At 32.9% G+C, this 27,887-nt stretch overlaps 1 protein-coding gene across 1 annotated transcript in view; it reads right to left on the reverse strand.

Moving 5' to 3' along the window:
- Positions 1 to 27,887, reverse strand: part of LOC145286341 (uncharacterized) — a 265,839-nt gene that overhangs the window by 178,373 nt on the left and 59,579 nt on the right. Inside the window, exon 9 of the mRNA XM_080135264.1 lies at positions 1,471 to 1,536. Coding sequence (XP_079991390.1) covers positions 1,471 to 1,536 — 66 coding nt within the window. The remainder of the gene's footprint in view (positions 1 to 1,470; positions 1,537 to 27,887) is intronic.

Raw genomic sequence — 27,887 nt, forward strand, 5'->3', positions numbered from 1 at the left:
AAGGTTCCGGCATATAAAATCAACAGCATGTTATTTTGTAGAACAGGAGCATGTTCAAAACGAATGTTTTTGTTTAGAGTACAATTCAACCATGATACTTAACTTTTGTATTTTAAAATTTACTTCATGGAAATAAACAAATAATTTTATAAAATCAACGGTAGGTTCTCTACAGTGCAATATAGACTACAATGTATTATGGACGAAGCCATTGCAGGAAGGTATGTGAACTTCCTTCCAGTGCATCACAGTGGGTTCATAACTGGAGCATACAATCAATCGATTTTATTGACAAAAAGGCGATTTAACTGACTTTGATGACAATCATTGTATTGAAAGTGTTGAATCTTCGTAGATTCTCATTCAATCCCAGGCAGCGTCGGGCCGCCTTGATGCTCTCAGCGCTACTTCCAATTTTACTATCTTTTAAATTTCTATAATTATAAGTTATAAATCCAATTTAATAAAACGTCTTTGCTATTTATGGATGTTCGGCACTGATGCAGAAAACACGATATTATTTTAAAGACTGTTATTAATATCATCATTGGATTCATTGAGAAAATTGTTTGATCCTAGTTTAGGGTTTTGTTCTCATTTATGCAGAGGTTGTTCTAAATTGCACAAGCAGACAGACAAATAGAAAGACATACAGAGAATATATCTATATACTAGCATAGGCGCCCGGCATTGCCCGGGTGTTTGGATGTGTATGTTGAGCAAAAAAAAAAAAGTGGTAGTAGGAAGGCAGGCTCGAACCCGTACCGCAAGGAGGAAAAAAACGGGGTAAAACCTAACGTTTATGCTGTTACGGCCACCGCCAAACTGGAAGCGACACTTTTTAAAATTAAGGCTAGATAATCTAAAGAAGAGGATAACTTTAAAAAATATCGGCGAAAAAGTGACCCCCCTCCTTGTAGAAAAGTGCCTAGTTGAAGGGGAAGATATTAATGTTTTAGCCAATTTTTCCATATTTGTCGTATGAAAGATCGAACTTTAAAACGATACTGGTCTTGGTAAAATCCGTCGCCTCTATTGAAAGTTTAAGACAGACACGCAAACAGACATACATACATACATTTATATATTGGTAACTAAAAATTTTCGACCCAAACTGATGAAAAAGCTTGCCCTATCTCTGAATACCCTTTATGTAAAATTTCAAATATTTAGACCAGAAATTGTCTGAGTAATTTGGAAGAGACTGCAGAGGTCAATTTTTTTTTACTTTGACCCCTCATATGACCTCTTAAAATTTATTGTTTTTGGCTCAAGTCCAGTTATTAAGTTAGATCCATGTCCAAGGAACCTATATCTAAAATTTCAAGTGCGTAGACTCAAAATTGTCGGAGGAGTTTCGTAGAGTTCTCCAAATTTCTGGCCAAAAACCGATCACATCCCAAAATTGTCGAGAGAGAGAGAGAGAGAGAGAGAGAGAGAGAGAGAGAGAGAGAGAGTTATTAATATTACCTGTTGTTTTATTTGGTCGTTCGTAACTTTTATCCCATATTGCATCTCCTTTCTTTGCAAAGTCAGCTATGAATAAAAATAAAATATAATACATGAATTGAAATGTTATTAATATTACACACACACACACACACACACACACACACACACACACACACACACACACACACACACACACACACACATATATATATATATATATATATATATATATATATATATATATATATATATAAATATTTGTCCAAGGTTTAAAAAATATCCAATAGTAAAAACCATTGAATTTCACAAGGTTATCGATAAAGCTCAATAAAAAGAGCAAGATATTATTTTATTCAATTTAGTAAGCAAATTTACCATTAGTCGCGACAATAAATCTACTGTTACAGTCTAAAAAGACGTTATCAGGAAAAAAAATAGCTTCTGATCTTAGTCGAGGCAAAACCTTTAATGAAAATGAAAAAAAGAAACAAAATGAAAGCAATTTGTAAGGTGTTTTTTCAAAATTCCTTTATTGTGAATTAAGTCACGTGTGTTATTCTTAAGAGAGGGGGCCGGTGATTTAATCAGTAGCTATCTACCAAAGAGAACTGAAATATCAATAAATTTTATATTGGCATCGCTGGCAACACTTTCAAGGAAATCCAAACAATAAAAGAAAAACATCATTTTCTATATATAAACCAACTGAAAAAAAAATAACTCCAACTGTGAAATGAAAAACGTAAAAACATGTTCCTTAATTCACCTTGTTGCTTATGTCTTGCTGAAAAATGATATATTACAAGATTTAAAGATATGGACAAGTTGCTCAATAAAAAAAAACAAGAAATCTTATTAAATTGTAGGCGTTATAAAAACACCTTCTCAGCAATCTAAACATTATGTTGCAAACTAAAAGTATAATTTATTTCATAACATAATCTTAATATCAATATTTTTTACTTAATTATCAGCTATCAACTTCAATTCGTCTCAAATATGAACAGTACTAACCGTCTTAACTCATCTCATTTGTGTTCACAAATTTAACTGTTATATGCGCTTGGTATCGAGATACGTATTTGGATACATATATAGTTCCGTATGCTTTTGTAGACGAGAGTTTATAGATAGAATCTTCTTTTATTTCTTAAATAATACTGTCCCTTCAACGGCATATTAATATATTTTACAAAACGTAAACGTGATTTAACACTTATTACAATTTACCAATGATTTAAAAAGTTGTAGATCGATGGTGATTTTCCTAATGCCAGGCGCCACCAGATCACCTTGCAATCAGAGGTCGCCATTACCTTATTTTGCTTCGTCACATAAACAGATGGAACCTGTGAGAACTTTAAGTCAGGCAATCAAACTTGGCCAATTAAATTAACCCTTTTTGTTTAATGCCTGAGTAGAGGCTCGCGCTGAGACCCGGCACGAGTGAGAGAAATCACTTCTGAAGGTGCAGTGGAAATGAAAGGAAGTCCCCTTATGTAATGATCACCGAGAGTAAAGAAATAAGCAGAAATGAATCATGTCAAAATTAAAAAAATTCATATTTAAATCATATTTTGATACATTTTGATAAAACCTTACCATAAAAAATAATAATTCTAAAACAATCTATAAATGTTTCGTGTATTTGTCATATTTATTATTTTATTTTCAGTTATGAATCACTCATTGAAAAGAAATAATTTTCATACATTAAAATTATATTTTGATACATTTTTATACAATAAATATTTCGATTTTCATATTTTTGTGTTATTTATTTTATTATATATTTTTGTGTTATCGTAGGTTCACAAAATTGCCGCTAGACGCCAGTTCTCTATCGAAAAACAGGGGTCGATAACTCGTCACTAACGTGCAGTAGTGCCCCCAAAAAATCATTCGTAAAATGCCGATAGATTATTTGTGTATTTTCTTATTTGAAATGAAAAAAAAAGTGTTTTACTTTTTTTTCATTTCGCGATTTTTACTTATTTATTACGTTAGCTAATTTTTTAAATATTATTTTCGATTTTATTTATATATATTCATTTTGTTTATGTTAGAAAACTAAAATGTATATATCTATTTAAAAATAAATAAAATAAAAAAGAACACAATCCGTAAATTGCCGATTAAAAAAAAAGAAGGCCTTCGTGGCTTTGTTTTTATTTATTTGCACATGCGCAGAATTTTTCAAACTGGAAGCTGCAAACCGAATGAACGATTTCAATGCCAGAGCCTGACGATTTGAGTTTTATATTATGTCGTAATATACAAAACAAACCAAACAAAATATAAAATTTAATTCTCCAAATTTGTGCTTCCATTTTTGCGTTTGTGGGACCTTTATGCTTTTTACTAATCTTCCAAAATAACCTGGCAATCTTACTTCTTTCTTTAATTGATAGATAGCAAAATGTACATATAGAGGCTCCACAGGGATATAAGCATTTTAGTTCATATCCAACTCGGCACCATTTGAAGATTTTCCGCATAGGGTTTCGTTTGGTAGGAGAGCGGATCTACACACCAATCTTCATGCATGGATAACTAGAGCGGTCGATACTGGATTGGAAATCTAACATCAACCTAACCAAATATTTCATCAACTGAAATTGAAGATGTCATTTTTCATACTATTATAAGTATGTACAACTGACACTTGTTTAATGAAATTGTAATAATATACACCTCAAGCCTTAATATATTATCTTAATCTAACAATTTTTTATCAATCCTAGAATTAAACGAACAAACCAGGCAGGATTATTGACATTCTCTTTTAGATTACCGTAGTATACACCCCGTGCCAGAATTATATGCAAATCGATAATTTTGTTCTAACTCCGATAGTTTTCAATGAAAATTTGTGAAATTTAGCACGTTATATGGCAACTCTAACACAAGCGCAGATCTAAAATTTTAAGCTAATCTGCACAAAAATAAACAATTGGCAGCCATTTTGTTGATTTGTATTTTTTTTCAGTGTGCCAACTTTATACGCAAACCAATGCTAAAATATGGTGACGTGCTAAAAGATCATGGAAACATTGATTATTCTAGGAATTTGTAAATTGAGAACAACAATAATAAAGAACAAACAACTTCAATATGGTTTCATAGTACAATCAATATCTTATATAATTGCCATTTTTATTGACAAGAGCAAAAAGCCTTTGGTGCATTGAAGATGTCATCCGATGAAATGTCTTTCGCAGCAGTCAGAATAGCATTCCAGAGGTCATCCTTGGACTTATACTGCCTTCCTCCGGAGTAAATATTTTGTTTCAAGATGTTCCACAGATTTTCGATGGGATTTAAATCTGGAGAGCAGGCTGGCCATCGCACTATTTTCCCAGTCTGGCAAAAACTCTCTCCAAATAATCAGTTGCTATCCTTGCAGAATGAGACGGTGCATTATCATGCATGAGTACCATCTTTTTCCGGAATGCCGAATTCTTCTTCTTTTTTTAAATTTTTTTTTCTTGTGTCAGTGTTCCGAGATTTCCTTAATGAAGTCAATGTAGAGTTTGGCGGTAATTTTCACTTCATCTGCGATTATGAATGGTCCTACCAGCTCATTGCCAATGATTGCAGCCCAGAACATCACACCACCACCTCCTTGTTGACGTCTGATCCTTTGGGGTTGTAGACCCTCATTATGGTACCATCCTCCCCTCCACCCATCGGGTCCACCAAGGGTCGCTCGACACTCATCGATGAACAAAACAGTTTGAATTCATCTTCATGTGATCTCTTGCCCACTCCATCCTCTTTTTCTCGTGGATATCCTTCAATTGAGGGTTGACCTCTGGCTTTCCAAATTTTGCAATCGTCCACAGGATTCAGCAACGAGTTGATTTTGGCACATCAGGAATGCTGGCTTTTTTAAAAACTTGTTTGCTAGTTTCAAGTGGGTTACGGCGAACTTCTCTCTTAATCTTGCTCATTGTTCGACGTGACAGATATGATTTCTCACGAATTTTCTCTTTGTCAGAACGTCCGTTGCAAAGTTGAGGGTTAGTACAACACTTTTTGATTGTACGATGATCACGGTGTAATTCTTTGGCAATTTCTAAGGTGGAAATCTCATTATGGAGCCTTTGAACAATTTTAGTCTTCTCAGCTTGACTTAAAGCATCTTTATGACCCATCTTGCATATAAAATTGGCACACTGAAAAAAACTGCAAGTCACCAAAATGGCTGCCGTTTGCTCGCTATTGCACAGATCAGCTTAAAATTTTATATCTGCGCATGCATTAGTGTTGCTGTATAACGTGCGAAGTTTCACGAATTTTCATTGAAAACTATCGGAGTTAGAACAAAAATATCGATTTGCATATAATTCTGGCACAGGGTGCCTAATTTAAATGGATATTAAAATTAATTCCTTAACTTAAGTTTTAATTCAAAGCATGCTTTTTCTCCAAAATTTTAACTACGATTATTAAAAAAGAAAAATACCCATAGCATATATATTCGTCACCATGGAAACAAAACAGCTAGAATACGCCTTGTCCCCTTTTTCATTAGTGAATTCATTCAGTCAGACCTAATTGAGATAACAGAAGATACTGTCATTGAATTTGTAACTATTGATTAAATCACCGTCCCCTTTCTTAACATTAACACACGTGTCTAAATTCACAATATAAGAGTTTTGAAAACAAGCCTGACAAATTGCTGTCTTTTTGTATCTTCTATTTGGCTTTTTCTTTCTTTTCTCATATTTGGTCATTTTCATAAAAGGTCGTGCCTCAACTAAGACCAGAAATTGCTTTTGTCTCCGATTAAAATCTTTGGTAATTGTGCATAAAGGGAGAGACTAACTTTCAAACACACTTGAAGCTGATATCTGCGTCTCTTAATTGATGTATGGAAGCATAAAATAGATACAATTTTCAAATGATTTTTTCACCTTTTATAATAAAAATATATAAAAATACGTACACTTTTTTATCGATTTCTTTTTTATTTTTTAATCGCATATCTTTTCAAATAACTATTATTTAAGTTAATATGTTATCTATTGAGTCAAACTATTTAGATATTTTAAAAATATAAAACAACAATGCTTCACAATTTTTACAGTTTTAGTAGTTTAAAAACTGTGAATGTGCAACAGAAAATAGTTTAACAGTTTTAAAATGTGAATATTTACCATATGTGAAAATACATTAAATTAAAAACAACATAATAAGTACGAATCCATTAGATGATAAAATAAAATATATTTAAATAAAGTATATTTGAATAAAGTATATTTAAATAAAGTATATTTAAATAAGGTATATTTGAATAATGTATATTTAAATAAAGTATATTCAAATAAAATATATTTAAATATACTATATTTAAATAAGGTATATGTAAACAAAGTATACTGAATAAAGTATATTTGAATAAAGTATATTTGAATAAGGTATATTTAAATAAAGTATATTAAAATAAAGTATATTTAAATAAAGTATATTTAAATAAAGTATATTTAAACAAAATATATTTGAATAAAGTATATTTGAATAAATTATATTTAAATAAACTATATTTAAATAAAGTATGTTTAAATAAATATATTTAAATAAAGTATATTTAAATAAAATATATTTAAATAAAGTAGATTCAAATAAAGTATATTTAAATAAGGTATATTTAAACAAAGTACATAAAAATAAAGTATATTTGAATGATGTATATTTGAATAAAGTATAATTAAATAAAGTATATTTAAATAAAGTATATTTACATAAAGTATATTTAAGTAAAGTATATTAAAATAAAGTATATTTGAATAAAGTATATTTAAATAAAGTATATTTAAATAAAGCATAATTGAATAAAGTATATTTGAATAAATTATATTTAAATAAAGTATATTTAAATAAAATATATTTGAATAAAGTATATTTGAATAAAGTATATTTAAATAAAGTATATTTAAATAAAGTATATTTAAATAAAATATATTTGAATAAAATATATTTGAATAAATTGTATTTAAATAAAGTATATTAAAATAAAGTATATTTGAATAAAGTATATTTAAATAAAGCATATTTGAATAAAGTATATTTGAATACAGTATATTTAAATAAAGTATATTTAAATAAAGTATATTAAAAAAAGTATATTTGATTAAAGCATATTTGAATAAAGTATATTTAAATAAAGTATATTTGAATAACGTATATTTGAATAAAGTATATTTGAATAAAGTATATTAAAATAAAATATATTTGAATAAAGTATATTTAAATAAAGTATATTTAAATAAAATATACTTCAATAAAGTATATTTAAATAAAGTATATTTAGATAAAGTATATGTAAATAAAGTATATTTGAATAAAGTATATTTAAATAAAGTATATTTGAATAAAGTATATTTGCATAAAGTATATTTGAATAAAGTATATTTAAATTAAGTATATTTGAATAAATATATTTACATAAAGTATATTTTAATAAAGTATATTTGAATAAAGTATATTTTAATAAAGTATATTTGAATAAAGTATATGTAAATAAAGTATATTTGAATAAAGTATATTTGAATAAAGTATATTTAAATAAAGTATATTTGAATAAAGTATATTTACATAAAGTATATTTAAATAAAGTATATTTTAATAAAGTATATTTACATAAAGTGTATTTAAAATAAGTATATTTGAAAAAAATATATTTTAATAAAGTATATTTAAATAAAGTATATTTGAATAAAATATACTTTATAAAGTATATTTAAATAAAGTATATTTGAATAAAGTATATTTAAATAAAGTATATTCGAATAAAGTATATTTAAATAAAGTATATTTGAATAACGTATATTTTAATTAATATATTTAAATAAAGTATATTTGAATAAAGTATATTTACATAAAGTATATTTAAATAAAGTATATTTAAAAAAAGAATATTTGATTAAAGCATATTTGAATAAAGTATATTTGAATAAAGTATAATTAAATAAAGTATAACTGAATAAAGTATATTTGAATAAAGTATATTTAAATAAAGTATATTGGAATAAAGTATATTTAAATAAAGTATATTTGAATAAAGTATATTTGAATAATGTATATTTAAATAAAGTATATTTAAATAAAGTATATTTGAATAAAGTATATTTGAATAATGTATATTTCAATAAAGTATATTTAAATAAAGTATACTTGGCTAAAGTATATTTGAATAAAATATATTTAAATAAAGTACATTAAAAAATGTAATTATATTTAAAAATACAAAAAAAATTAATATGTATGAAAACATATATTAACAAAACGCGTTAAACTAAATATAGTTATTTGAAAAGATATTTGATGAAAAAAATTGATAAAAATTTCACACATTTTTATGTATTTTAATAACAAGTGGGTGAAAAAAATAAACATAAAATACATTTGAAAATTGTGCCCATGTTGTGTCCACTTTGTTCTTCCATGCCTCAATTTACAGACTCAGATGCCACTTGCAGTTGTGTTTTAAAGTTAGGCTCCTCCTTTATGCACAATTACCAAATCTTTTTCGTCTGAAAGTAGATTTATTGTCGCGATTAATGGTACCTAATATTTTGACTTAAATAGTTGACTATTCTTATTCCCTTACATCATTCGTAGACATTTTTGCTGATGACACTACCATCTATGGTAGCACATCTAAGACAGTAAACGACCAAGTTCTATCCGATTCTCTCTCCTCTGATCTTGATCACGTTGTACAATGGGGAAAGGAGTGGCTGGTTACTTTTAATGCATCTAAAACCAAGCTTCTCTCTTTACATCATCAACATTCTGATCCACATCTGGCATCAATTAAGATGAATGGCTCTCGTCTTGGGGAGGCCTCAAGTTTTGACAAGCTTCTGGGTTTGACCTTTGCTCCTGATCTTAAATGGAATACGTACATCAAATCTGTTGCCAAGGCCGCTGGAAAAATGGTCGGATCTTTCTATCGATCCAGTATATATCTCACTGCTGATACAATTCTCTATCTATATAAGAGCCAGGTACGTCCAAGGATGGAATACTGTTGCCACATCTGGGCAGGAGCTGCTAGAAAGAACTTATCCTCCCTTGATAAGGTTACAAATAGACTTTGTGGCCTGATGGGATATGTCCTTTTCTCTTCGCTGCAACCTCTTTCTCACAGAAGAGATGTTACGAGTTTGTCTTTGCTTTATCGTTATTTTCGACTGAGCTTCAATCTATGGTCCCCCCTCGCCAAACTTTCACAAGAAACACTCGTCTAGCTGAAAACACTATCAATAATTCCCCTCCACTCTTTATCTGTGCCTACACCTAAATGTAGATTCCATTAACAAAGCATCTTTCTTAGAACTGCACGCCTGTGGAATTGTCTTCCGTTTTCCTGCTTTCCAGCTGTCTATGATATTGTTGTCTTCAAGTCCAACATGAACAAGTTTCTGATGAGCCATTCCACTTAAGTTAACAAATTTACCGAACTTCCATTACTATCGATTACTATATTGTCCTTTTGACTACTGTACACTCTTTAACCCTTATCCTTGAGTGGCCTATCGGCCGTGATAAGTGGTAGCGTCTCTGTAAAAAAAAAGAGATGGCGAAAATATTTAACTACCTAAAGATCCCCAACAATATATATCATAATTTAATAAATAATTCTTTCAAATATATTCAAAGCATTACGGAAATAATGGCGTATTTTCATAAAGATAAATTAGGTTTCAAAAATTAAAACACTATAGAATTTTATTCAAAGAAGACTACCAAACTGAAGAGATTACAAGTGATCTTAGGTGAAATTTTGAAAAACTCTTTGGAGAACCACTAGAAAAGGATCTAGATCCTCTTTTATATATAAAAAATAAATAAATAAATAAATAATTCAATAAATTTAATAAAATAAAATAAAATAAATAAGTAAATAAAAAATAATAAAAGATAAAAATAAAACAAATACATAAATAAATAAAAATTTAAAACACAACATATATGTGTATATATGCTTATTTATATGTATGTATATTTGTATATTCAGTGCTATGCAGAAGTATTGGATACATTACATTTTTCTTCATAACTTTAATTAGGGTTCAAGATTTTACCTAAAATTTGGTCAGTATATTTCTATTACTATTCTAACTAATATTTTGAGTAGTAATTACAACATTACAGTTTAGAAAGTTTATATTAAAGGAAAAATATAAATACACTAAAAATACATATACAAAAGTATTGGATATATTGATTTAATATTTGGTTGCATAGCCTTTATTGCGTTCAAAAGCTTCCAATCGCTTTCTATAGTTGCACACATGTTTTTTGCAAAGACATGCAGCTATTTTGCGCCATTCTTCTTTGCAGAACTGTTCTAGTTGTTAAATATTTTGTGGATTCCTCTTGTGAACATTGATCTTCAATATTTTCCACAAATTTTCAATTGGGTTGAGGTCTGGAGACTGACTGGGCCAAATAAGAACGTCAATTCTGTTATTTCTACGCCATTCTTTGGTTAGTTTGGTAGTATGCTTGGGATCATTGTCCTGCTGAAACAGAAAATTGTTGTTATGTCCCAACAAATCAGCAGATTTCTGGATGTTTTTCTCCAAAATCTCCCTGTACATACGTCCATTCATTCTACCATTGATGATTTCTAGTTCACCAGTACCTTTGGATGAAAAACACCCCCATACTATAATCGAACCACCGTCAAACTTTACCGTAGCAATGGTATTCTTTTTGTTATAGGCGGTGCCATTTTTACGCCATACATATGTTGCTGTGTTTCTTCCAAAGATTTCGATTTTCGTTTCGTCTGACCAGATTACCTTGTTCCAAAATTCTTGGGGTTGTTTCCCATATGTTTGAACATAATTCAAACGTGAACATGTTTAAGCTTCAATAATGGAACTTTTCTTGAGAACCTTGATACAAAACCTGCACGATTTAGAACTCTACTGATCGTATCCTTGCTCACATTAATCCCAGCTTCTCTGAGGTCGGTTTGAATTCCACCACGGGTAAGAAAAGGTTTTTGTTTTACCTTTCTGCTTGCCCACCTTGATATTTGTCGTTTAATTTCCTTGGCCGACCACATCTTGGAAGATTTGCAAGAACTTCACCAGGGTTTTAAACTTTCTAATAACGTTTTCAACTGTACTAAGTTGTAGATTAAGTTCCCTTGAGATAACTCGATACCTTTTTCCTTTTTTGTGCTTATCAATGATTTTTTGGACGAATGTCTTTTGACAACTCTTCAGTTTTAGGCATTTTTATAAATGAACTGGTTGACTTTGAATGCGTGAGCCCAAACTGGAAGAATTTTATAAAATTATTTTAATATAAAGCTTTCTAATTGATCAGTGATAACTCATTTGCATTATTGTAACATACTAAGCAAAAGTCATTTAAATTTATTTCAGAAAAAATATTTTTTAAAAGTGTATCCAATACTTTTGCGCTTGTTAATTCATGGTTTTCCTTAAATATAAACTTTCTAAACTTTGATTTTGTAATTACTATCCCAAATATAATTTAGAATAGTAATAGGAATATACTGACCAAATTTTAGGTAAAATCTTAAACCCTAATTAAAGTTATGAAGAAAAATGTAATGTATCCAATACTTTTGCGTGGCACTGTATATGCATGTATCTAAACAAGTTAAAAATTATAAATAAATACTCAATGATAACCTTCATAAATATATAAACTTATTACGATACAAATTTAAAAAAAATGATTTGATATAACTAGAAAGTACATAAAAAATGAAGTGTAATTTGACCCCTAAAGAAGGTACATCTGATCTTTTAAAGAAAGAGTGTAAATATTCAAGACAATAAAAAATAGAAATAAAAAAATAAGAACATTAAACTATGCCTCACGTTAGACATAGTAAAATATTCTTCTCCTCAAAAGTTAAAAAAGTTTATAAACTTTGTTAATTTTAATTTTTTTCTTGCCTGATGAGATCAATAATGACCGAAACGGTCTGCGCATCGTAACAAGATATGACTATATTTACATAAAGAAAATAAAAAAAATATATAATTCGCTTTCTTTGATCTTTGATTGAGCACTATCTACGACCCTTGTTGGAATTCAATGATTCTAATCTTTTGAATATTTTTCAACCTGGAATATATATATATATATATATATATATATATATATATATATATATATAAATTGCCTCAACACAGATGGTTGATATCTTAAAAGCACGAGGAGGTTTTATTTACTGCCCGATGTAGTTTTAACAGAATGAAAATGTGTCAAAATACGTACAAACTTTTTTTTCCAAACAAAGCTGATGAGGTGTAACTACTAAAATTTTTAAATAATATAAAAGTTTTGTTTGGTTTTTGTTGAAACAATTGTAAGATCCGAAAAATACAAATATGAAGTTATTCCTTCTTGTCGTTTTTTTTTTTTGAGGGGGGGGGGCAACACACACACACACACACACACACACACACACACACACACACATATATATATATATATATATATATATATATATATATATATATATATATATATATATATATATATATATATATATATATAAGCACAATGAATTGATAAAACATATTAAAAAACACTTTAAGAAGAGTTGAAAACATATTTAATTTCCAAAAAGTAGACACAAATTAAATGGATTGTCCTTAATCCGCAGAGTGTCGAAAGAAATACTTTCCTTCTCATCAGAGGGTAGGAATTAGCAAAATGCGGAATCGGATTTTGCTTGCAAAGTATTTAATATGTGTGTGTGTGTGTGTGTGGGTGTGTGTGTGTGTGTGGGTGTGTGTGTGTGAAACAAAGCATGTTTTCCAAAATCTTTCTTCACTCCTCCACTATACAGAACGTTTGTAATCATCTTCATCTCTTTTTCAGTCGTCTCCAGGTGAATGGATTTGAGCCGTGGGCGCACGGAGTTGGGTGGTTTATATACCGTGGATTAATGTCGTAGCTCGATTAACGAAACACAAGGCTTTTAACATCTCTTCCGAACTTTATCTAGTGCATAGAATGAAACTCTGAGAGTCGGTTCGGCATACGTGGCTCGATTCGCGCCAATATTGTTTCTTTTCAATTATTTCGCTTCCTAATCCCTTCCTTTTCTGTTTACCTTTGGGGAGGAGAGAGGTAGAACGCAAGAATGGGATAGAGGGTGTGTTAAAAAGATGGATAAGAAACTTATTTATGGCTTTCAGTCCTTGGGCGGACAGAGGCGAGGAGGGGAGGGATGTCGTCCGCATGACTCTAAAAGGGGAGGTCGTCTGGCCCTGTCTACATTAGCCCCGTATATATAAAATTAATAACAGCTAAATAAATAAACTAAAAGGATAACTTATTAACAGATGTGAGAATGATTAATTTCATTTTGGATTTTTAAACAGAAATTACAGTACTTTTACTTTTTCAAAAGTATCATGGCAAAGACGCATTTTTTTTCACACCAATTTAAAAATTAAATACGTGTAACACTATTTTTGCATATGCTTTCGCTGGTGCCACTGTGGCCAATAGCAACGACGGAGTAGTTTTTACATTTTAAAAATCTTGAAAATTGTAAGAATTACAAATGTCGCAAACTTTAAAAGACACTTATGGTAACGTATTTGTATTCACTTTTAACAGTAACATATTAGTAACGATTTTAACAGTAACATATTAGTAACGATTTGTAATAGTAGCAAATTGATATTGACTTGAGTTCATATCACCAGTGTCTATAAATAGAACTTTCCAACTTTCTTCAATCATACCCCCCTTTATTATATGAAATATCTTGTAACAATTATTCATGATAATAATTATAATGATGGTGATGTTGATATTCTGCTGCTGCTGCTGCTGCTGATGCTGCTACCGCTATGATGATGATGATGATGATGATGATGATGATGATGATGACGACGACAACGACGACGTTGGCAGCGACGATAGCGGCGATGGTGATCATGATAAAACACTGGACAAGTTCTCTTGATAGAATTGGAATAAATTTTGCATTGATCAATCTTGAGTTGTCAAGTAAATTCTGCAATAGGGTCATTGCTATTACTACTAATACTACTACTATTACCACTATTACTGATAGTATTACTAATACTATTAATACTTTTACTGCTAATAATAAAAATAAACTTTTATAGGTGTCAACCTAATTGTATAAAATTTGGTATAGAAATTTCAATTTAATAATTCTCCAATCTCTTTCTTTTGTTAAGAAATACTAGTTCCATATTATAGACTAGCATGATTACTCGGCATTACCCCAGGGGATAGACATCAAAATCGGTATAAGGTGTGAGTAATATCTTTCTTTAAAAACTTATCTTTAGTTCTCTCTACACCCTCTCTATCTATCTACCTATTTATCTATCTATCTATCTATCTATATCCTCCTCACTCCCTCTCCTTTTTCCCTCATCCTTCCCTTCTTCTCTATCAACCTCTCTCTATCACCTTATCTCTTATTTTTTAGCAACTGCAAAAATCTGCTGTCCTTAGTCATTGTAGGAGAAGTGTCTATTTGTGTCTTTCTCTGTCCTCGTGGGAAAGCTAATAAATAGGGGTAGTAATTATCGCACTTCAAAATTAGAGACCAAATATTTCCATAGATATTTTACAGGAATGCAAATAAGAAAAGATCGTTGGAATGATGAGGAGTATTTGACTGATTAGTTTGGCTTAATTTTTTCCACAAACAATCTAAAATATTTCCAGTTTGAAATAAACATCCGCATTCCATTTGGCCGATTATTGGTTTCCATTGCAGAAGATTTGCATGAGTTTAAGATGGATTTCGTCCACTTTACATCTCAACTATCTCGGGGGAAGCGGTTTAGAACAATACCTGTTGTAAATAATTATCTAATGTTTAATTATGTATTTATTGAATAAAGTTGTTAACTGCAAACAAAACAATTGTTGCATTTAGTTTGTCGACGAAGAGCAGAGTCTATAAGGCATGTATGGACAGAGTGGTGATGTATGGAAATGAAATCTAGTTACTGTGGGTGGAGGACATGCGTTGCATGGGGGAAATGGTACAACGAATGTGTTCAGTTCATTTGACAGGTCCAGTATACAGAGAAAGGTCACCGGAAACGGAAGGATGTGGTAAAATAGATCTGAGAGAAAAAGCGATAAATGAAGACCTGGTCAGAAGAAAAATTAGTTTGGAAATCAATTTCTTAAAGCTGTCAAACACATGTCAGCATGTAAAGTAGATGTTAAACCGATGATCATGATAATGATGGTGGTGGTGGTGGTGGTGGTGATGGTGGCGGTGATGATGATGATGATTAGGAGGAGGAGGAGGATGACGACGACGACGAGTATGACGTCTGTTTTACGACAAAACTACTCTACAAAGTTAATACTATTTATTATTCACAGCACACACACAGTCTCTCTCTCTCTCTCTCTCTCTCTCTCTCTATATATATATATATATATATATATATATATATATATATATATATATATATATCTTTATCTCTCTTCCTCTCTCTCTCTTCTCTCTCTCTCTCTCTCTCTCTTTCTCCTAGAACTGTACAAACTATAAAAGAGTTAAAGATATCTTGTAAAAGTTAATACTTTTCACACACACATATCACAAACACACTACTTCTCTTTCTCTTCCTCTCTCTCACTCCCTCGCAAATGAGTTACATTGAATTATGGGATAGCATGTTTCGTTTATACTGTTCACATTGAATTGTTATTAAAATTAAAAAAAAATAAGCAAGTTATCGACACATCATCAAGCGACTGTTACATTGTGAGTTCAATCCCTGGCGAAGTAAAGTTAAGAACCAAAAAAACTGCTACAAAAATTAAACAACTCGGAATGAGGGCAGTCTGCTTAGGATGAAGGTGGATTAAATAAGGGGTCTAGTTTGAAATTCTTAAACTTGTACAAATTATGAAAGCGTTAAAAATGTTCTGTAGAATTAAAAACAAAATTAAGAAGAAATAATGCAAAAGGGAAAATAACGAAACGAAGTTGATTGAGTCTAAAAAGATTAAAGGCGCCTTAAATGATGGCTCTAGTTTGAAATTTTTAGAATTCTACAAACTAAATTCTCTAACAATTCGTATAGTTCTAACACATGGAAATTTTGCAAAATATTTTATTTCGGAATTTTATTTTAATTGTTGACACATGAGACCGAAAATTGCAACCAAATTAATGGTTTAACGGTGCCCGGAAAACTCGTCCCGGGAAAACTCGTCTCCGGAAAACTTGACCCCGGAAAACTCGTCCCCTTTCGTTAGGTAGGAAAACTGGTCCCTTATTGAATAAATATCGATTGAAAACATATTTTATGATCGTTCTTGAAGGAGATATTGTTTTTTTTAAAATAGACTATAGCCCCCCCCCCCCGCTAATATTTTTAAAAAAATATTTTTACTTGTTTAATTTTTTTTTTTTTAATAAAATCGATTTTCTAAGTGTCCGTTTTCTACCTAACTGGCTAAGGTCTTAGTGGTTTCACTTATTTTAAAGCGTTTATTATGTTCATACAAAGTTAATTACAATTTTTTTTGTTCTTATTTTAACGATGTTTTTTTGGAGTCATAAATCAATAATAAAAAACAAAACAAAAAAATTAAAAAACAGGGAGCGATTCGATTCTTCGTTACTTTTTTTGTTTTGGTTTTTTAATTATGATAGTTTTTGTTGTTGTTATGTTTTTGTTTTCTCTCATACCAAATGCACTCATGCGTTATTTAGAATTATAATTTTATCAATTATCAACATTTATTGTCGTCCTGTCAAATTCTGCAAAAATTAAAAGCGAAATATTTTTTTGGCGCGAGAGATGCTATGTGCTAACAATCTCTCGTTAACTCATTTTTAATTTTTTTAATTTTTACTTCAAAATTCTAAAATCAATCATTAAGAGAAAAAGTAATCACTAAATAAATTTATTAATCAATTTTATTGAAAACTCCGCTATCGTTTATCAAGAATCTTTTTAATTTCATTTTTTTTTGGTTGTTTTTCGGAGGGAGATATAGTTTTTACCCCCCCCCCCTCTCTCTAAATTATGTTTTAAAAAAATATTAAAATTTATTATTTTCTTTTTAAACCCAAATCTCCCTCAGTAATTTCTTTAATTTTCTATTTTTTAGCGATTATTAAGACCCCTAAGATGTGATATACCGGACATTATTTCTCGTTCTCACGTAACACTCGACATGTTTTTTTGTTTGTTTTCTGTGTTTTTTTTTCTTTACCGAATAAACGATTCAAAATAAATTAAACAACAAACAACATAGTCGGCGAAGTAGAAAAATCGATTTTACCCTTTTATAAACAACAGTATATAAGTCAATTCTTTTTATATTAATATAAAAAAAAATATATGCGGTCTCGTTTATGAACATAATAAACGCTTTAAAATAAGTGAAACCACTAAGAACTAAGCCAGTTAGGTAGAAAGCAGACACTTAGAAAATCGATTTTATTTTAAAAAAAACAAAACAAAAAAACATTAAACAAGTAAAAATATTTTTTTTAAATATTATGGGGGGGGAGGCTATAGTCTATTTTAAAAAACAATATCTCCTTCAAGAACGATCATAAAATGTGTTTTCAATCGATATTTATTCAATAAGGAACCAGTTTTCCTACCTAGCGAAAGGGGACGAGTTTTCCGGGGTCGAGTTTTCCGGGGTCGAGTTTTCCGGAGACGAGTTTTCCGGAGATGAGTTTTCCCGGGACGAGTTTTCCTAAATTCTGGTTTAACATCAGTTAATTCCATGCTGAAAAAATAGTAAAAATACTTACCCACCACTAACCCTAAATCCGAAATATAGGCACCCCGCCCCGAATAAAAGCCGTGAGAAAGCCACACTAAAATCGCCCAAGTTTAATAAAGTTGAATGAGAATCTCGGCCATCATGTTTTTTCTGTGACTTAATGACATACAAGCTAAAAAAATAAGCGTTTACTTCTCCTTCACCTATAAATAATTCTCTTCTTGGCCACCCTTCCTATTCTTAAAAAGAACTGATTGATCAAGACGATTCTTCTTAACTAATCAGCGGATACCCAATTTTGTTCGGCTGGATATGAAAAGCCCTTATACTTCCTCCTTTTTGAATGATATGCTGTCCAATGAACAAGTAAGGGAACCTTTCCTCCTTCATTTGAATGTGATTACCAGATAGCTATTTTCTTGGATGTAAAAGAACTTGTTTTATTATAGTTGGATTTCTAAAACCACAAACAGAATTAGGTTTGCAAGTTTTTTTTATTATTAAGTTAATAATTTAATACATACATCATCCGTTTTTTTTTATTCATGTTCATCCCAAATAAGGCATATCGCTACTTTGTTGGATTTTTTTGTACCAATAATGGTGCATCCCCCCTGTTTACATTTATTATTGTTTATCTGGTTCTTATATATGATTTTTTGTATTTTGTATCCATTCTGATTTTTAGTTTCGTATATAGTTTGTATGAAATACCCTTTAATTTGGAGAAAAGGGAAATGCTAGTTCTGTGGTGATGTCACGAGCCCAGCGCGTATTTCGTCCTCTTTTGAAATTCTGCTGACGTGGTCCTTTCATTTAAAGCTTTAAATTTTAGCCATTTTCCAGAATCCAAATTATTTAATTTTTTTTTTTTATAAAAATTGAAGGATGCCAGACATAAGGTGTTGTGAAGTGCAAGATTGACTCTGAACCCAAACTACCTAGAGTCTTTGAATTTAAAATGTTAAAAGTATTCTAAACATAAGGTTTAATATGATTATATCTTGATTATAATCTTTGTATCGGCGATAAAAATGGTACAAAAAACGTCCTGTTTAGAGAACTGATTTTAACCATTTTCAGATGAGTAATCTTCTAGTTTATATATAATTATTTTTATATGGAATTTTGAAGAGCCTCCTTCAACGAAGTAAACCTGGCAAGAAATTAATACCCGGCTGTGACAAGACAGACTTCTGAAAATTAACTACGTGGCTGCGGTTTTGCGCATATTTTACAAGGAGTGGAATTTAAAGAAAATACCTTTTTACGTGACAAGGAATTTTGGAATTTCCTATTCGGACAAGCGACGAGGTCTTGTTCCTGTAATACATATGTGTCTCTACGGTTTGCATGCAACATGGAGGGAAGGAAAATTCTAAAAGAACTTTAAACAAAAAAAAAAAGAAAAAGGCACGTGCCTGACTGGCTTTCAATTGTGAATACGCTCCTAAAATTAATTTCATATGCGAGTGTGATTAGGAGATACTACTATTTTGTACATTCTTGTATTCGTTTATGGATACACACAACTTCTTTATAAGAACCAGTGTTGTTATTTTTTTCATTACATGTTACGTTGGCGTTTTTTAAGTTTAATGCCCGCAAAGGGAAAAATTTGCAACTTATTTTAAATAAAGTTTCTTCTTCGTTTCAAAGCAAGACATTTATATTTTATTCTTTACCCCCTCCCCCTCTTTTGTTTCATGCTTTTTTTTCAGTTACTTTAGCGTCGAGTTTATCTGGAAACAAGATAAATTCCAACAACTTGGATGTAAAGGGATATTATTTAGAACCATGTTCAGAGGAGATGAGCGAGATTTCGGTTTACATTAGCTTTTAACTTCTGCATGTCAGTACAATCAGGGAAGCGGGTAACAAGAAGGAAATTCCAAAGTGTAGCTGTCCGAATGAAGAAACTATTAAAGTAGAAGGCTTTCCAGTATTTAGAGACCTCCATAGTGAAGAGGTGTGATTTTGTTGTTAAAGAGGGGGAGCGCAAGTGCGATGAGTTTATCAGAGCACATTCCATTAAAATACTTGTAAAATAGACACAGGTATATTATATTGCAGTGATGGAACAGAGGTTGGAGCTTAGTTAACTGTGTGGGACTTATTGGAGACTTTTTTGGACTATGTCCGAGAGAGAGAGGGAGAAAGAGACTAGTGGTAAATGCACCAGCACAAATGTGTCAAAAATACTCTATGCATATGCGAATGGTGTCTTTGTAGATGTACAGAATACTCTTAATTGTGAGTAATCTTCTAGCATGATAGCGGGAACCCCCTTCTTTGCAGCAGCCTTTGCAATATCTTCAATGTATTTGTTCCAATTCATATTTCCTGTGAATGTTAAGCCAAGGAGTTTGCAGGAAGAACTCCCATGAAGTGTTATTAGTCATGGATATCAGTAGTTTGGAAGGTTTCTTGTAATTATTAAAGGCAAGTAGTAAACAGCATTAAATGTTGCCATCCATTTACGTTTTCTATTCCACTATGGTTTGAATGTCGTTTTCTATTCCACTATGGTTTGAATGTCGTTTTCTAAAAATCCTGCCATTGACTTAGACATGTGTAAATCCGTTTTTCCCTTGTGCTTGTTATAGAACGTTGTATCATCGGCAAATATACCATCTCAGACACAATGTTATCAGGGAAGTCATTTATGAATATCAGGAATAATAGTGATCCAAAGATGGACGTCAAGGCACTCCTGCATTAATATTATGTTGTTAAGATGTACGTCTATCAGGGCAATCTGGATGTTCCTCTTGTCTAAAAAGGATCTAATTATGTTTTGTATTCGTCCGGTTACACCGTATTATTTAATTTTCTTTAGGAAGCCTTCATGTCAGACTTTGTCAAAGGCTTTGGATATATCAAGGGCTTCAGCCATGGCTTTCCTTGCCTTATCTAACACATGGCCGTTAAAATATCTGCAGTAAAAAGGTATTGTCTAAATCTATACTATTGGTCAGAAAGAAGATTAACGTTTGCAAGGTAGTGGACGAGTGGTTGATTAATGAGTCAAAGATTTTAGAGGAATGTGCTTTAGACTAAACATACAACACAACATTAGCTACTTTTATTTTATCTACCACTCTCCCTCGACCCAGGACTGCACCATAATAAACAAAGTCTCTGACAGTATAGACACAGCACTCTCCCTCGACACTAGCGCCCAAGTCCATGTATTTGGTGACTTTAATGTTCACCACAAAAACTGGCTTGAATTCTCTACTCACACAGATGCAGCGGGCAGCACAACACATAGTTTTGCTATATCTCACTCCCTATCACAAATAGTTATGTTTCCAACCCGTTTCCCTGACCAGCAAGAACAACAAGCATCACTTCTAGATCTGTTTCTGACTACAGTTCCCGAGGATTGTACAACAAATGCTGACAGCCCACTCGGGAACGCTGACCATGCAGTGATAATGGTAGAAATCGTCCTAAATTCTAGACCCAAGACTGAAGAGCCAGTGCTCAAAACAACGAGATGTTATAAAAAGGCTGACTGGGAAGCCATCAGAGATCTTATCAGAGATGCCCCATGGGGAAATATTTTTCTCTTCCTGCTGAACAGTGTGCAAATGAGACCACTGAATAGTTCAAAACAACAATGGAAGCACATGTTCCCATGCGGAAATTTTATAGCAAGCCCCACTTTCCCCAATGATTTACTTCGACTTGCGCAACTGCCATTGCTCAAAGGCAGCATGCATACTGCAGGTTTAACCGACATAAGTCCAGTTCAAACAGACTGAAGTACATAGAAGCTAGAAATAATGTTAAGAAAGAAATAGCGACAGCCAAGAGAGAATTTACTGAAACCACTAAAAAACGCATCGAAGCACAAAAATCAGGAAATCGTGACTTCTGGAAAATCTACAACAGTGTAGTAAATAATGGGCAATCAACAATTCCCCCACTAACCAACAATCACGAGGTTGTTTGCTCAGCAACCGACAAAGCTAATATGCTTGCCAGCCGGTTTGCCTCGAACTTCACACTGGACCCTTCCAACCAGCCCCTGCTTGACTTTCCTTTGCAGACAGACGCGATGCTAGACGATCTAAAAATCACCCCTGCTCAGGTACATGCTATCATAAAAAATCTTGACACTTCAAAAGCATGTGGACCTGATCTCATCCCAGCTGTGCTATTAAAAAAGTGCTCAGCCGAAGTAGCTCCAGTTCTCTCCAAACTCTACAACAAATGCCTTAATGAATCATGCTTTCCGGGCTGTTAGAAAACCGCTTCTGTGGTACCAATATTCAAGAATTCTGGCGAAAGAACTGACCCATCAAATATCGCCCCATTAGCCTCCTCCCACTTTTCGGAAAAATATTTGAGACCATAATTAACCATGCTCTAATCCGGCACCTTACAGATGCTAAACTTCTGACTAACAAACAATATGGATTTAGACAAGCCCGTTCCACAGCTGACATCCTCACTGTAATCTCTGAACGTATATACCATTCACTGGACAAAGCGGGGGAGGGCAGAGCGGTAGCTCTAGATATATCTAAGGCTTTTGACAGGGTATGGCACAAGGGTCTCCTCAGGAAAATTAAATCATACGGTATCACTGGTAGAATACTTAGCATATTTAAATCCTTCTTAGATAAGAGAAAAATCCAGGTTGTCCTCGACGGTTGAATATCTAAACAGTGTGATATAAATGCGGGAGTGCCTCAGAGGTCTATTCTTGGACCTCTATTGTTCCTGATATTTATTAATGACCTCCTCGACAAAACTGCCTCTGAGATGGGTATATATGCTGATGACACTACACTCTATAAAAGGCATGACAGGAAAACAAATGAACACATATCTAAAGAAATGGCAAAACACTAGAGGATGACCTCCAATCTGTAGTGGAATGGGGACATAAATGGATGGTCACATTCAATGCTGCCAAGACTAAACTGGTTTCCTTCAATAACTACAAGAAACCTTCTCTGCCACCAATAGCAATGACCAGTGACTCTTTATCTGAGAGTACATCTTTCAAACTGCTTGGCCTAACGTTCACAGGAAACATTAGCTGGAACAATTATATTGAAAACATTGCCAGGGCTGCTGCAAAAAAGGTAGGCTCTCTCTACTGTGCTAGAAAACTACTGACACCTGAAAGTATCCTGTATCTCTATAAGGCCACCATTCGCCCATGTATGGAGTATTGTTTTCACATCTGGGCTGGTGCATCTACTACTAGTCTCTCGCTCCTAGACAAGGTTAAAAAAAGAGTTGCCAATCTGATAGGCCCTGAACTGGCATCTAAGCTTCAGCCTCTCTCCCATCGACGAAACGTTGCATCCCTCTGCTTGTTCTACAAGTATCTTAATGGTGAATGCTCTGACGAACTGCAGACACTTGTGCCCCCACGACGCAGACACCCTTGACACGCCGGACAGGCAGCTAAATCCCACCCGTACACAGTAGAGATCCCTAGATGTAAAAGATCTTTCTACTCCAGTAGTTTCTTCCCCAGAACCGCTAGACTCTGGAATTCCATTCAAGGATCCTGCTTCCCTTACTGTACTGACATGCAGAAGTTCAAGTGCAACGTGAACCGACATCTTGCTGCCCAAATCCCTACATAGTGCCCCAGTAGTTGCTGACCCTGATAGTAGCCCCCTACACCAAAGTTGCAATGTGCCTTGTTTGGGGTGAAAATATAATTTAAAAAAAAAGTTCTTTCACCAGAATTATTGTACCCTGGCTATTTTCCAGCTATTTGGGAAGTAAGGCTCAGCAAAGCATTTGGTGTAGAGTTTTAAAAGTATTGGGGTTAGCTCAACTGAGCATTTCTTAATTAGTATAGTTTGGCCTTCTCAGTTGCCATGCATGCAACATTCGGGTTGTTGAATGGGCAATTACGGATTGTTCTTTAGCTGCTACACTATTTTCTGGAAATCACGACATGTCCTATCTTCTGCAATTCTATTTCCTGGTTATTTCAGGATACCTTGGTCTGGCTGTGGCTATTTCACTCTTACAATGATTTCTAGCATCTAAACATGTTTTGCCTATTTGTATTTGACTTATGACATATGAATGTATACTGCCTTTGTGCAGTGGTAGCTGAATAATTTAAAGTGAACTATTGGGGAGAATGGAGCTTGCTATAATACTTCCATGCAGGACATGTGCTTCAATGCCCACTTTGCAGCATTCAGTTGTCCCATTGACACACTGTTCAGCAGGAAGAGAAGATATATTAGTCCGTGGAGCATCTATGATGTGTTGGCTTCCCAGTCAGCCCTTTTGCAGTACCTTGTCATTTTGAACAACGGCTTCTCACCTTGGGGTTGGGATTCAGAGGTTATGCCTACTGATACCACTAGGTTGTTTGCATTTCCGAGTGGACTATAGACATTATTCACACACTCCTCGAGTGGTAAGGAATAGATTTAGAAGTAAAGCTTGCTTGTCTTCACGATCTTATCTCAGTAAATGTGTGTCTTCTGTATACTTTTCTTTCAGCATCAAATCACTTAAAAGATTGAAATAAAGTTCTGAAATGAAACATTTTATAAACAGTTTCTACACGTTAATCTCCAAGCACAGAATTAAAAAAAAAATATAATTCATCTCAAGTTGACTTCATGATGTAATTAAACACATCCTAATCGTCGTCATACTTTTAATCTGATGATGTCAACATCTAATAAGATATATATATATATATATATATATATATATATATATATATATATATATATATATATATATATATATTCTTATCTTCAAGTTCTGAATTAAAGGTCATTAGAGATATTGTGTTTTACTCTTTAACACCACAAGCCATCTTGTCATTTGGAACGTAAATTTGGGCTACTATTTGTGATTGTGACTAACAGGGGATTGTGAGGAGTTGAATTTAATTCTACTGCGTTTGCTATAAATTATTTGTTAGTTTCATTTTTTTGTTTACGATTTTTCGACTGTTAACTATTCTGTATTTTATCCCAACAAGCAAGGTAGGGATAACAACCTGAACAAATTCGCTGCCATCTATAGATTTTAGGGTTTGTGCTTTTAGGAAAATAAATAATTCAACACAGGCTTCTGAAACAACGAACACAACAACTTCAATAAATGTAACAAAGGAAAGGTTTATTCAGGAGAATGTTCACAGATATATTCCTGGTCAAACCCGACTTTGGCCACCTGGTGAAGTCACGGTAGTTATTCCCAGTGGGAATCGTCGGTACCGGATGAAATAACACAGAGGTGGAGAGAGAGCGAGGAAAAGGGTCTGATCTGCTTGGCGTCTCTCTCTCGGTAAGAAGGAGTTTTTTTCCTTCAAACAAGAAGCTGTCCGAGTTCCTTAGATAAAAAGGATCAATGCGCCGTACCCCTGATTGGTCAATATGTGACCAAATAGCACAGGGGGAGACATTGATTCGCGAAAGAAAAAAGTTTGATTTGTTTCTGCTACATAACCCCCTGCTTAGGGTGAAAGCCCACAGAGAAAAAGGTAGCATAACAAATAGTGAAAAATAAGAATGTCAGTTTATTTTATTTATTTTTACGAAAGAAAAAGATGTTCTTACTTTTCTGTGAAAAGTTGGGGAATATTTGCATCTTTTTTTTTTGTAATAAAGCGTTCTTTCTTTTTTTTTTTTTTTGTAAATAAGGAAAACAAGTAAAAACATTTTTTTTTTTTTTTTAACAGAAATACAAAGTTTTACACAATCTCTTCGGCCAATGTACCCGTCGACCACGATGTGTAGTGGTGACATAATTGTCTTCACTTGGAGCATTAACTTCAGGTGTATGCATATTTTGATGCTGTGTGTAAGTAGGAGGATGTGTGGCTCGTGTGTTTTGTGTACAGGAAATGCTTTTTTTACTCTATTAATAGAGACAGTTTCTCTTTTACCACTGATATCTAAGGTGAAAAGTTTATCAGCATGTGAAAGCACACGATAAGGGCCAGTATAAGGTAAATTTAGGTGGGGGGCTTTCGCGGCGTCCTTTCTAAGTAAAACATGAGCCCAAGATGAAATGTCCTTTGGGACTGAAGATCTTATGGTCTGTTTCTTAGTGTGCATCGGTGGGAGCTTACTAAAATAAACTCGCAGTCTGTTGACATACAGAGCTGAATCAGTTGTTGTTAACTCTATCGAGTTCAGCATTTGGCCTGCCAATGATAGAGGTACTCCATAGACAAGTTCGGCTGGAGAGTATCCCAGGTCCTTTTTGATAGCAGCACGACAGCTAAGAAGGACAACTGGTACATATTCGTAATGCTGCTTTCAGTTGGCGATGGAAGCGTTCTATCATCCCTTTAGAAGCAGGGTGATAACTTGTAGTATGAATACATTGGATCCCTAGAATCCTGGAAAGTTTCTGGAAGAGGTGGGATTAAAACTGTACGCCATGATCGGTGGTGATGGTGGTAGGAACTCCATAACGCGCTATCCAGCCTGATATAAGGCTCGCGCTATGGACTCAGCCGAAATGTCTGTGAGGAGAATGGCTTCAGGCCACTGTGTGAAACGGTTTATACAGGTCAGGAGATAAGTAAATCCCTAACTGACCGGCCAAGGTCCAACCAGGTCGATGTGAACATGACTAAGCCAAGCGTCTGAGGTGGTGACTATTCCAAGGGGTACACGGATATGCATGTGCACCTTTGACTTTTGGCAGGATACACAGAACGTGTCTAGGCAGTGATATCACACCTTATATTTGTCCAGAAAAATCTAGCTGTAATCAGCTTCACTGTGGCTTTGCATCCGGAGTGTGCCAGATTGTGTAGGGTGTCAAAAACAACTCTACAATGAGTCAATGGAACAAATGATTGAGGTGAATCTGTTGAAGTGTCACAAATGATCTGCGTGTCCAAGGTAGGCACGAGCAGGTATGCGAATTTGCAAATTACAAATTCAGGTGATGACGGATCCAAAGTATCCAGACTTGGCTGGTCTAAGGCCATTTGTTGTAAGTTGATATCCGATGGTGAGGACAGGGGTGGAGAGAGAATGAGGAAAAGGGTCCGATCTGCTTGGCGTCTCTCTTGGTAAGAAGGAGTTTTTTTTCTTCAAACCGAAAGCTGTCTGAGTTCCTTCCGGGGAGAGAAAGGATCAATGCGCCACACCCCTGATTGGTCAGTATGTGGCCAAATAACACAGGGGAGAGGCATTGATTCACGAAAAGAAAACAGTTTGTTTCTGCTACAAGATTTATTAAATTTATTGTCATTGCCAAGCTATTTTTCTGCAATTTCCAAAAAGTTAAATATGAATATAATATGGAATATGTATTAAATTTGTATTTATTTTTAAAGGAATTATCACGAAACACTTTTACTTAAAAAAATTGCTATTTTTTATCAGTTTGTATATTTTTATTAAATAACTAAAATCAGCTTTTATTTATTGTGAATCATTCAACTTATAACTTTTATACGTATCGCTAGAAAAAAAAATAATGCAGGGCCGATAACTCGTAAACATACTATTCAATATGTGTTATTTTTAGATGCCAGTTCAAGTCAAGGACAGTTATCGTAGATGTCAAGCGCGCTTTGAAAAAGAATTTCGTTACTACGAGTTTACTGGCAGTATACAAGAATACTCGTAGTTGGAAGCAAATGTGTAAGTGTATCAGAATTTTGAGGGAATTTTTGATAC

This window comes from Euprymna scolopes, chromosome 10 (assembly GCF_053919585.1).
Source record: "Euprymna scolopes isolate OS-2025 chromosome 10, ASM5391958v1, whole genome shotgun sequence".
Classification (NCBI taxonomy): Eukaryota; Metazoa; Mollusca; class Cephalopoda; order Sepiida; family Sepiolidae; genus Euprymna; species Euprymna scolopes.